The sequence below is a fragment of the Lissotriton vulgaris genome, chromosome 1_2 (assembly GCF_964263255.1).
Source record: "Lissotriton vulgaris chromosome 1_2, aLisVul1.2, whole genome shotgun sequence".
Lineage (NCBI taxonomy): Eukaryota > Metazoa > Chordata > Amphibia > Caudata > Salamandridae > Lissotriton > Lissotriton vulgaris.
Window position 1 is genome coordinate 295,973,365 of NC_141686.1, and position 12,769 is coordinate 295,986,133.

The 12,769-nt window shown below is 48.6% G+C and overlaps 1 protein-coding gene across 3 annotated transcripts in view; it reads right to left on the reverse strand.

Annotated features, from left to right (window-relative positions):
* Positions 1 to 12,769, reverse strand: part of KDM2A (lysine demethylase 2A) — a 939,997-nt gene that overhangs the window by 592,829 nt on the left and 334,399 nt on the right. For all 3 annotated transcript variants that reach the window (XM_086953271.1, XM_086953272.1, XM_086953273.1), the window contains one exon: positions 8,962 to 9,068. In XM_086953271.1, the coding sequence (XP_086809397.1) occupies positions 8,962 to 9,068 (107 nt within the window). The remainder of the gene's footprint in view (positions 1 to 8,961; positions 9,069 to 12,769) is intronic.

A 12,769-nucleotide genomic window follows, 5' to 3' on the forward strand; every position in this document is an offset into this window, starting at 1 on the left:
TCGCCGACGGTGTCCTCGTCGACGGTGCCGTCGTCGACGGTGTAGTCTTCGTCGACGAGGAAGTCTTCGTCGACGGTCTCGACGTAGACGGTGTCTTCGTCGACGGTGGCTTCGACGACGATGAAGTCTTCGTCGACGATGAACTCGACGTCGACGATGGGTTTTTCGTCGACGCTGGAAGTCTTGCCTTCGTCGACGATGAAGCAGACGTCGACGGGAGCGTCGTCGACGGTTTTGTGAGAGGAATAACAGAAGGTATTGACCTACCCATCGTCGACGACGTTGTGGCAGTGGAAGCCATGGAGAAAGTAGACGCCGTGGATGTCGAAATGGATACTGTCGACATCGTCACAGGCAGGCCAGAAGATACCACAGCAGGCTTTTTGAAGGTTGTCATCTGAAGAGAAGGCTTGACCTTAGGATGACCCTCCATAGATTTTGGCTTCTTGTGAGGAGGCACAGCAGACTGACCTGGAGATGTCTGTCAAGGCCTTTTAGGAGAGGAGTGGAAACTTCTGAAGGAACACTCACTCTCACCTGAGGAGACTTGGTCCTTGTCCTTCAGTCTCTGGAGCCACAGAAGCAGTCGCCCTTCCCTGTCTTTCAATGTCTTGACCGGGAGAGTGCGACAAATCTTACATTCCTTGGCAGAATGCTGAGGATAGAGGCAGTACAAACAGTCTTCATGCTTGTCCTCTATGTGTAACCTCATTTTACTACATGAGGCACATGGTCTAAAAAGACCTTTTTTAGGAGTAGTAGACATATTAAATACTAATACTCCTTTTCCAACTGACTCTGAAGAAATAGTAAGCAAAAAACCAAAGATATAGGAAAAAAACCTGAGCAGAGCTCAGTGGAGACTCCTCTGCACGACGTGCGGTAGAAAATCTGAGGGACTAGGGCTCCTTCCAGGAAGGTGAGAAGGGTGATGGTAGCTGATTGGCTCCTGGCCAAAGTTTGGTCCTTTTTACATAAGGACCTAGATAGGCTACTAATGTGAGGCCTCTGGCCTAGTACTAAGTATATGTCTATGTGACATTACTATTGTTATTTACCGGGGACTCCTACCCCGACGACGGGGAATGATTCAGGCATGTGAATCTATGAAAGATACCCATAATACTGGATAAGTGTACAGTCCATGGCTAAATCCTCAATGCGTTCTCAAGAGTAGACTCAAGAGGCCGAATAGATGTGGCGGAACGTTTGACAAAGCTTGAAGAAACAAAAATACAATTGAAGGGTTTATTTTAAAATGGTTGTTTTTGTTTTTGGGTGGAAAAAGGGCAACTTCAGAGCCCGAAACAAAACTGCACTGAGGTACCACAGTGTTATTTAAGACTTTGGAGCAGCGTCCTAAACATCTGAGCACGAATGTGATAGAAAACTATCGGAGATTGAGCAATATACTGCGGCTTTCTGAAACAAGGGAGGAGTCACAACAGGTCTTGTGACTCAAACTTTGTCAAATTAAAACAATGGGCACACTTCCAAGCAAAGCACTAGATTGCAGGAGTAAGCAGAGCATGTGTATATAGAGCCACACATGCTACAAACATACACCCAAGCCCTGTTACATGGCCAAGCCCCTACTATGCATAGCCTTCACACTCTGCACAGCTCTTCGAAGGCCGTGCACTCCCTCCACAGACTCCAGCCTCATTATGGGCTGAAGTTTTGCCTACTCTCAGCCTTTCTTCTGTGCACAGCTCTTTACTCCGTCCAAACAACTAAGACCTATGAGGTTAACAAAAAGGAGCAGGTGGGGGGTAAGGCGGGGGTTCATGCATTAGTTGACCAGGTCCTGCAGCAGTACACCAGGACAGTGGAAAGTGCAACAACGAAAAAAACCAAAAACCTGCAAATTGACACAGATTATAACATTAACGCATACTATTGAAAATTCACTACAAAATCTAAAGGCTAAATTTACATTATGGTTAATTTTTAACATTAGGTTTTACTTTACGTTTAAAACACTCTAGAAATTCACTGAAAAAGAAAAAATTTAAAGTGACGTTATAGTGAGCTAACAACAAAATCAATTCAATCTACAAAGACTTCAAAACCCAAACACTCGCCAGGGATAACATCAATCTCTTCACGCCAACCGGCGCCTACCAACATAAGCTCACCATGTATAACGCCCTCAAAGAAAAGGAAACAGCGCCTATCATGAGATCCATCCACTCCGGAGCCCCAGCAGACCCCTGCCACCACACTTTCATCCCATCAGCAAATTACTCACAAAAGTAAAGAACTTCTCGAACATCACATTCCGCATCCCACAGAAATGGAAACATGCAGACATGATGCCACTGCAGAATAAACCATCCGCTGACTCAGGACAAACCAAGAACTTCTTACACATCTCCCTGCTCCCCTTCCAGCTAAGGTCATTGAGAAAGCTATCCACATCCAGCTCACTGGACATCTGCTGAACCACAACCTTCTGCACCCCTCCCAATCCGGCTTCAGAGCAAATCAAAGCACAGAGACAGCTCTAGCTTCAGCCACTAACTCCATCAGGACACTACTAGACCGCAGATAAACTGCCGCCCTCATCCTACTCTACCACTCAGCAGCCTTCAACACCATATCCCACCACACACTGATCAACAGACACCTCCAAATCGGAATCCAAGGAGCAGCCCTCAAGTGGATTGCATCCTACCTCACAGGAAGAACACAGAATGATTATCCTACCATTCCTACTCCTTACACCCTAACAACTTCACCTGCAGTGTACCTCAAGGCTCATCCCTCAGCTCAACCCTCTTCAAGATGTACACCCCTGGCCAGCAGTCGGGAGCCACAGACTCAACATAATCTCCTACGCCAACAACACCCAATCCATCCTCTACCTGACTAACAGCCCAACGACCTAAGACAAGTTCCAAAGATGCATGAAAGATGCGGCAGTCTGGATGACCAGTAACTGCCTCAAACGCAACACAGACAAGACAGAAGTTCTTATCTCCGGAAAAGAAAAGGACACCCTATGGAACAATGAATGGTGGTCATCTGAGCTGAGCCAAACCCCCACCCAACAAACACGACCGTACCCTTGCCATCATCCTTGACACTCAGCTTTCCATGAAGTAGCAGGTCAATGCCGTCTCCTCCGCACGTTTCCTCACCCTCCATATGCTCAGGTAGGTCTACAGATGGCTCCCATCCAACACCAGGAGTACCATCACGCAAGCTCTTACCACCAGCAGACCTGACTACGGCAACTCACTAAGTAGGAATCACTGTCCAACTCATGAGGAAACTCCAGACCATCCAGAACACAGCACCTAGAATCATCCTCAACCTCCCCAGAAAGACACACATCAACCCACACCTCCGGGAAATCCACTGGCTACCAGCTGTGAAGAGATGCGAGTTTAAATTGTTCATCCACGCTTACAAAGCACTACACAATGAAGGACTGGTCTACCTCAACAAACTAGTGAATTTCCACCAACCCACCAGAGATTCTGTTCCAGATCAGTCTCCCTGGCAGATAACCAGCGTATCCGCCATGCACACAGTGGCCACGACCTGGAACTCCCTTCCCCTGGACCTCAGAGCCTCACCTTGGCTCCAGCAGTTCAGGAAGAACCACAAGACCTGGTTGTTCAACCAACAGCAATGGGCAGCGCGATCCCACTGGATGATCCCACAGCGCCTCAAAAACCTCACAGGTGAAGCAGCCGCACTTTACAAATCCTGATTGATTGATGGACTCTCTAAGTCTTCCTCTCTCTCACTATTCAAAGCCATGGTTGGATCCACACGAAAATTAGGAAACATACAGACCAAAAATCCAGGGCCAAACAGAAGATGTAAATATAGCACGATGCTATTCCTACATGAGGTTGAAAGGGTGGTAAATTCCTGTAAATGTAGAAGACCGTGATTTCAACCAATCAGATGTGTGTGTCATTGATCCTGCAGTACCCTCTGCGGGAAATCAACATCCAAAAACAAGGTAATTTCACACAAAAATCCTCACAGATCCTCATTAATTGACCCAATTAGAAAACCTCTGGTGTCAAAAGTAAATGAAAATCACTCTTTCATATTAAACACAATCTTTTTTTAAATTACATTTTTGGGAGTCTAGAGTCTTTTTGGAAGTGGCGGGTTTGGGGTAGAGTGGGTTGTAATGGTCCATTGAAGAAAAAAACCACAAATACTATAATTCATAACACATTTTATAACATTAATGCATACTATTGAAAATTGTACATTATATTTCATTTTGAAAATTAGGTTTTAAAAAAAACCTAGGAATTCACTGAAGAAAACAAATTTAAGTGACGTTACAGTCAGGTGACAATATCAGTCACATCATGTCAGCAGTGTCATCAATGATGTCATTTGAGGTATCAACAAGTATTTCATTGAACAAGTCAGAGATGCAACATGTGAGGTCATAAGCAGTGCATGAAGGGGGTGCAATTTATATTTTGCTTGCTGAACTTTAACTGGCAAATATCAGTGTTTTTTTCTGGTTTAAAACATGATGTTATGACTGGCATTGGCACCCAACTATAACGTCACTTTAACGTTTTTATATTTGTAGGTCCATGTAACAACTCAATATCCTAATGGAACTAATCTGAGAACTTTATAGCAGTGAAAGCAAACATTGGAGGCTACCCCCACTTTTTAAATCCTGGTTTAAGAAGGTAGTCCATGATCTCATAGCTGCCCTTGCAATATCTGATTTTAATAGAGTCCCAAAGACAAAAAAAACGTTACTTAACCTGGAAGCATCTGCTTGCGGCATGTACTGCTGTAAATTCACATGCAGTGCATACTTCCGCCATCTAGTTTTAGGCTCGGACACGTGCAACTTTTTACTTCGAGAAAATATTTTCGGTTCACAGGGTTTAGTGACTCCACTGGTTAGTGGTTTTGCTTATGGGCATCAACTCCATGGTAAGATTATTTTTTCCCACACAAAGGGCGAGACTCAAGATGGAGCATAGAAAATACATTAAAGATGACCATGCAAAGGAATGAAGATAAAAATGATAGGAAAAGACCAGAACCTGCAAGAATCACCGGCAATCAGGGAGGAGGGTGGGCGCATGTGAATCTACAGCACTACACATCACAAACAGATGCTTACAGGGTAAGTATCTTTCTTTCATGGCATGTGTAGTTCTAGATGCACATACTGTGCATCAACTGTGAAGCAGACCTCCTAAAAGCGGTGGCTCAGTTAGAGCATGCTGTAGAAGACTGGAAAGTGTATGTAGGAGAGGTTGGCCAACTCTAGCTTGCTGTCTGGTCAGAACATCCACACAGTAATGTTTAGTGAAGGTAGGTGGGGTACACCAGGTAGGTGCTTTGCAGATGTCTGCTAATGGTATGTTACCAAAGAAGCCAATGAAGTCCCTTTCTTGCAAGTGGAAAGAGGTCTAGGAAGGGCGGAAAGGGTTTTCTAAGCTATAACATAGCAAGTTTGTACACTTTTGACTAACCAACGTGCTATGCCTGCTTTGGTAAGAGCATGTCCCTTATGAGGTTTGGAGTATGACACAAATAGTTGTTGGGTCATACGAAATGGTTTCGCTCTATCAATACAATGCACAAGTGTTCTTTTGACATTCAGAGTATGCAAAGCGCGTTCTGCTACAGATTCTGGTTGCGGGGAAAAAAGACTAGCAGTTCAATTATCTGACTAAGGTGGATACTGGAGACCACCTTAGGAAGGAATTTTTGATTGGTTCTAATTACCACTCTATCTTGATGTACCTGCAAAAATGTTAAGAGCGTGTATCTCACTGACCCATCTTAAAGAATTGATGATCACAGGGAAGGCTACCTTCCAAAACATGAACTGCAGCAGGCAAGAGTGAAGGGGTTCAAAAGAAGGACCTATGTGCCTTGTGAGTACAAGGTTTAAATTCCAAACTGGAGCAGGGGCGTTCTGGGTGGAAAAACTCTTTTAAGGCCTTTCACGAATGTTTCGACAACAAGTATTCTGAATAAGAAAACCTGTAGTCTGTTCTGTAGGTAGGCAGCTACATCAGCCAACTGTAATTGGATTGAGGCATAGGCTAGCCTGATTTCTGCAATTGCAGAAGGTAACACTACTGTGTACTGGTGCTGTGTTGTCTGTGCAGATCCATACTGTCTTGTTGTGAACGATAGAGTGAAATGCGCAGAAAGCAAGCTGAATCACCAGCCGCTGCAGGTGACTGATGGGAAGAAATTGCTGGGTAGGGAACAATTGACCCTGAACAGTAAGATGTTTGAAATTAGTTCCCTGACCTGTGAGTGAGGCGTCCGTTGTGATTGTCTCTCATATAACTGGTTGAGGAAGGGCCATTCCTTTCACAAACTGTCTGTGTTCCACCACCGCAGAAAGCAATGTGTCCCCCCAAAACAACACAAGATATACTAGGCAACTATCCGCTTGAGACCATTGTGCCGCTACGCACTCCTGCTACGGGGCATGAGGAGTCTGGCATGAGGGAATTTAGCTATGCAAAATGCCATCATGCTTAGTAGGCGTATCACAGTTCTGTTACGTGACAATCTGGCAAAAAAAAAAAGACGCCAACTTTTGGAAGGCTTTTACTCTGGCCGGGCTCAGGTAAGCTTTTCCAACCAGCGCATCCAGGACGGCGCCAAGGAAGGGCTGTACCTAAAGGGGTTGAAGGTAGGATTTGGTTAGATTGATGGTGAAACCCAGACTGTGCAGGGTGTGAACTGTGGTCTGGGTGCGCTTTAGACCGAGTTACTGTGTGGTTCTCTTGATCGGCCGGTCGCATATGTAAGAGAACATGTGGATGCTGCTCCTCCTGAGATGAGCTGCCAGCATGGCCAGACATCTGGTGAAGATTTTTAGTGAAGTGGTAACCCAACGGGGAGCACTTTGAATTGAGAACGGTGTCCACTTAACACAGATATCTCCAATTTCCTGGATGGATGGGTATGTGCAAGTAGTTGTCCTGCAGATCCAGGGCAGTCATGAAGTCGCCTTTCTGCAAGAGTAGTATAACATCCTGTTGAGTCACCATATGGAAGTGCTCCAACAGAATGTATTTGTGGAGGCCTGAGATCAAGAATGGGCCTAAGGGAGCCATCCTTCTTTGTGATAATAAAGTAGAGGAAGTATACACGCACAGATGTTCTTTGGACAATCTGTATTGACGAGGGGGGATATTGGTGGTCTTTGTGCAAGTTCTATACAATACTCCTCCTGTATTATATCTAGAGTCCAAAGGACCGAGGTGATTTTTGCCCGGCAGGGCAGAAACCCATATAATCTTTCCCTGACAGGTGTTGTGTGATCGGATTGTGAGAAGGTTGTAGGGTGTCACTGTTTTGGGTGGGACGGTTCCCTTAGGAGTGGTGCCCTTACCTCTACCTTTTCCGTTATTGTCCCCATAACAGCCCCTGTAGTAACCCCGCGAGGGGAACTGCTGTGTTGTCTTTGGGAAGGTAGAAGAGGTTTCTGGAGGGGGATGGCGGTAGTCAATGATGCACCAAAAAACTGTGAGCATCATAAGGAACCTCTGGGGGGCTGTCTCCCCAGAAACACACAGTCAGGCATGGCGGCACAGCAGAATACTTGTATTAATGCCGCAATTTGCTGAATCCGCAGCATCCAGAGCACAGTGGGTGTTCGTGTTTGAGATGATCTTTCCCACTGCCACCGACTGTTTCCCGTTCTTGCGGTACTGCTCTGGAAGACGCTCTCCAAGGTCCGCCATTTGATCCCAGTCTGTGAGGTCGTACTGGGAAAGCAAGCCAATTGATAGCAATTGGCCAATGGGACATGGACTGCACCTTCGCATCAATTTTCTTGCATTTCCCCGTCATGCGTGCTTTGAGTGTTGCTCGCTTTTTGGGCGTATGAACCACCAAAGAATCGGAGGCAGTTGGCCACGGATGCATGGAGGGTCACTAAGGGAGGCTTTATACTTTCTATCCACCCCAGGCCTGATAACTCTCGCCTTGACTGGATCCTAGAAAATTTTGGTGGCAGGCTTGAGGACACCATTAAGCAACAGGAGGTATTGAAGGGAGCGTTGGGAAGAGGAGAGGGTTTCCACAAGAAAATCACCCTCCTCTTGCTGCACATGGTGTTCTACATTGTGGAAAGTGGCACCCCTGTGTAACACCTTATGACATCAGGAGATAATGGCTTCGTAGGGTACTGATCTGGGTCTGTGTCCGCAGGGTGTTCAGCATCTTAGTCACCCAATGGGTCCGGATCTTGTGAGTCATTAGGGTGGTCATATGGGCCAAAATGAAGCCTAGGACTGTCCCCTCCCTCCTAATGTGAAGAAACTCCAAGTGAATGCTGTTGCGACCCCAGTGGCAAGACAGGAGACATGTGGAGGAGGAGGAAGGAGGGCGAGCAGGGCGCAGGGGAGAGAATTCCCCATCACGTCTCTTTTGCTTTTTGAGGGCTGGAATTTCAGGTGGTTTGATGGCCTCCTTGCAAGTCTGCTTCCTCTAATGAGGCACAGAGTCCATTGTCACGTGTGGGGTCGAGGGTGTTAGATCAACACAGAGCCAAAGGTACGGGACGGTGAAAACCGATGAGAATGCAGGATTGTTCAAAGTTACCGATGAGGGGAGGGATCAGAGGGCCCGGCGAGAAAACCAAAAGGGGTCGTACTGGAGCTGCAAATGACACGTCTGCACCGGACAGCAGAGAAAAAGCAATATAACAATGAAGTTGATGCCCATGCACAATACCACTAATAGATGGAATCAATAGATCCCATTACCTAAAAAGACTTCTTTAGAAGAAAAAACAGTTGTACATGTCCGATCACAACATTAGATGGTGAAAGCATGCACAGCATGTGTATCTTCAGCTACACATGCCACAAACCTATTGTTTCTAATAGTCATGCACCAGCTCAAATCAATTACGAGCTACATTCAAAGGCGAGTCTCCCAATAGTACTTAATTATGGGTAGAGAGCGGACACTTACTTCTGAACCTTTGGGTATTGCATACCATGGATTGCGTTTGTCGCCTCAGTTTGCCTCTCTTTTAGGTGTCGAGGCCACATGTTGTCCACCCAATCAATAAGGTCTACCTGTCCCAAGAAAGAGATGACAAATGATTAGAATAGTGTGTGTTAGTAGTTAGCCATTATATCTTTTTGTGAAAACAGCAAGGACGAGTCAAATGGACAAACGGAGGAGCAAGAAGGACACAGCAAATAACTTAGGGATCATACAGTTGTAAACATCAGCTAAGGCCTTCCATTAGCTCATACTCTAAACATTGCCCTGCACCAGTGTATCAGTGGAAGGTCTCTATATCTTCTTTTACTAACAAATGATTTCCCTGTGATACTAATTTTCTTTCTTGGGTTATTCATGTGCAGTTTGCTCATTAATTGGCTCAGTAAAGTTTTTTTTTTAGTGGCAGAAAAAACCCCACAGCAGTCTAGAATGGTGGAACAAAAGCTCCCTTGGAATCGTGTTTAGTGAAAGCTATAAAAATGAGGAGCGTTGGGGGGCGTGGCTTGGTGGCGACCAAGATGGCCGCATAGTTCTGCGGCGCTCCAGTGGCGATCCCGATGACCCCTAACATCCGTCAGTTATCCGGCAGATAGGCGACGTCCCACGCTGGAATCGGAGAGACCTCTCCCTCAGACGCCTGCAGCTGCCTTCCCGGTCTTAGTCCGACCCCGGGAGGCGGAGAAACAGGGATCGCAGTGTGCGGCCTACGCGGAGAAGACCCATTTGTGGAGCACCGGCCTCGGGTGAGGAGTGGGCCGAAGCGGGGACACGAGACGACAGCCACCGGTGACACCCGGTCCCGAGGGGCCCTTACTTGTAGCAGGGTGTGACCCCATCCTCCCTTCCCTGATTTGAGGTGGCATGAACAGACACCCCCCCCCCCTTTCTGGCGAGGGAGTGGGGACGTGGAGAACGGACTCAACCAGCCGCGAGGGAGTGTGGTGAGGCGGCAAGGGCTATAACGCTGAGAGGCAGGCCCATACCTGCCGGGGCCCCTGGGATATCCTGCCTGGAGGTGTGTGTAAAAAGGAAAAAGAATCCGGCCCCAGGAGTCGGAGATTAGCAATTGCGGGCCGGACGTGGCTTGCACAGTGGGGGCCTCTCTGAGTAGCGCTGGCTTAGGGTGCCAGGTGGGCCGCGGTGAGAACGCAGAGAGGAGGCGAAGAGTGCCGGTCGGCGCTGGTGTGTCCTGGATTGCGGAGTGGTGTGGACTTTGCTCTCTCCCCTGCACAGAGGTAGCGTGACCAGACTTGGCCTGCCGCGAGGAGCGGTTACAGGGCGGCGAGGCCTACTACTCCAGCGCGCGACCCCCTGGACATCGGGGCACCAAAGGAGACCCGCGGCGGCGGTGACAAGGGGCCCGGAGGTGCGAGTGGACTGCGTCCGGCTGTGTGGGGCATGTGGGCAGTATTGGATTAAAGAAGGCTGATTCTGCTCCTCTCCGGGACGATCGGGTGCGAGCGACCGGCGGGGGGCCCGAAAGTGACCGCTTGCTATCTCACGAGGCCATGAGGAACAAGAAGTCCACAACGACCCAATCCAACACTATGGATAATTATACGGCGGACCCATGCGGTGGTAGTCTACCCCACCTCGGGCCATCTGAAGAGCCCGTGAGCCAACTCTCTCCTCCATTATGCAGGCCATACAATCCCTGGGCACTACATTAAAGTCTAAAATAGACAAAATGTCAATTGAGTTGACGCTTCAGCGGGCGGATCTGAACAAAACATCTGAGAAAATAACGCAAAACGCTGCCGCCATACGGACCTTCAGGGGACCACCAAATCGTTGCAACAGCAGGTCCAACAACTCACGCACCAAAAGATGCAGATGGCGGCACGGCTGGAGGACCAGGAAGGGAGGGTCCGAAGGAACAACCTCATGGTGGTAGGGGTGCCAGAAAAAATGGAAGGGGCTAGCATGGAACTTTTCCTTGAGGATCTCAATTTTAACACCCTGAAACCCCAAGAGACTGTCTAAGTTCTTCGTCATAGAGCGAGAGCACAGGGCGCCAGTCCCGCCGCCGCGAACCGTCTTCGCACGGATACTTAACTATCGGGACAGAGATGCAATCCTACAGCCGGCGCGACAGCATGGAGATCTGCATGTGGAGGACGCTACGATACGCTTCTTCCCTGATTTTACTCTCAAAGTCCAGCAGGAGCGCCGATCGTTTGACGCAGTCAAGAGGAGACTTCGAGAGCGTGGCCTCCGCTACATGATGTTCTTGCCGGCGCGGCTTAAGGTCTTGGCGGAGGGAAAGTCCGTCTTCTTCAACACCCCGGAGGAGGCCCATGCCTGGCTGCAAGAGCGCAATCAGCAGCAGGGGGGCCCGGACCATGAAAAGCTGGAGGAGCGCGGCCCACCAGTCTCCGGCCTCGTCGGTGGGGTCGACAGGGAAGGCGCGACGGCAACGGGAGAGCCAGCTCCAACAGGCTAAAAGGAGGGCCCGCAGCCTCTCGGTGTCACCAGACCTGGAGTGAGGAGGTGGACTATATGGATTCGGTCTTGTAGACCTGTAATGTAGGGAGAAACTATGAATGTCAACCCAGCAGGATGGCTAAGAATGGGGGAAGGCCTCGACCTGCTTAGTGGGTCTTGCGAGAATTGATAGACGGCCCGCACAGGTATTTGTAAATGTTGCTAGCTTCCAATTTGGCCGAGGGGCAATGCTTGTGTCTTGGGAGGATCTTTCTCCATTATGGGACACTGATTTAGATTGGGATGATCGTCGGACTACTTATTGGACTGTAAAGAGGGGTCAGGGGGGAGCCCTGGATGCTGGATTTGGTTGCACCGCTCACCCCTGAGTTTATTGTTTCAAGGGCTACAGGCGCTCTGCTTGTTGGGGATGTCTGGCACGGTTGGCCAGGGTAGGGGGTTGTTCAGGGGGGGAAAGGGGAGGGAAGGGGAGGGAATGTTCTGGTTGTCATGTTCTGTTTTTGTACTGTATGAGGGTTTTGACTCCATCGACACACACAGGGGGCAGGTGGGATGGGGGGTGGGGGGGGGGGGGGGGAAGAGGTGGGCACTACCCATTCGATTTGACAGGGACATATGCAGGGTCACACACATCTAAGACGCAACACATAGACGTCCTATCCTGGAATGTGAACGGCCTGCAGAATAAGATCAAACGCACTGTTGTGTTGCAGTACCTCCGCAGACATGCTCTGGATGTTGTCCTCCTACAGGAGACGCATCTGCTAGGAAACCACTGCAGGGCCCTAGACCGATTTGGTTACACCCTCCATGCTCACTCTGGCTTTACAACCAGATCCAGGGAAGTGGACTTACTCATTAAGAACTCCTTACCATTGGTCCTGGGGCGATGCTGGTCGGATCCCTTGGGTCGATATGCGGCACTGTCTGCGCAATGGGTGGGTCACACCTTAAACTTCTGCTCGCTATACAGAACCTCCAAAGCTGCATGCGTCCACACTTCCTGATGTGGGGAAGTTGCTGTTGGAAATGCATCAGGGGACGCTGGTCATGGGTGGGGACATGAACGATGTGATGGCTAGAGACCTGGACAGATCGCTGTCTACACTGGGTAGGGGAGGGGTGAGCCACCTCAGGGATTTTGTAGAGGCACTGGGTTTGATCGACCTGTGGAGAACACATAACTCACACATGAGACAGTACACCCACATCTCCGCAGCCTATGAGTCCTCTTCTAGGATCGATTACATATTCACACTAGCAGACTGCGTGAACCTGTTTCGAGACGGACATCATAAGGCCAGAGGGATTTCTGACCATGCGC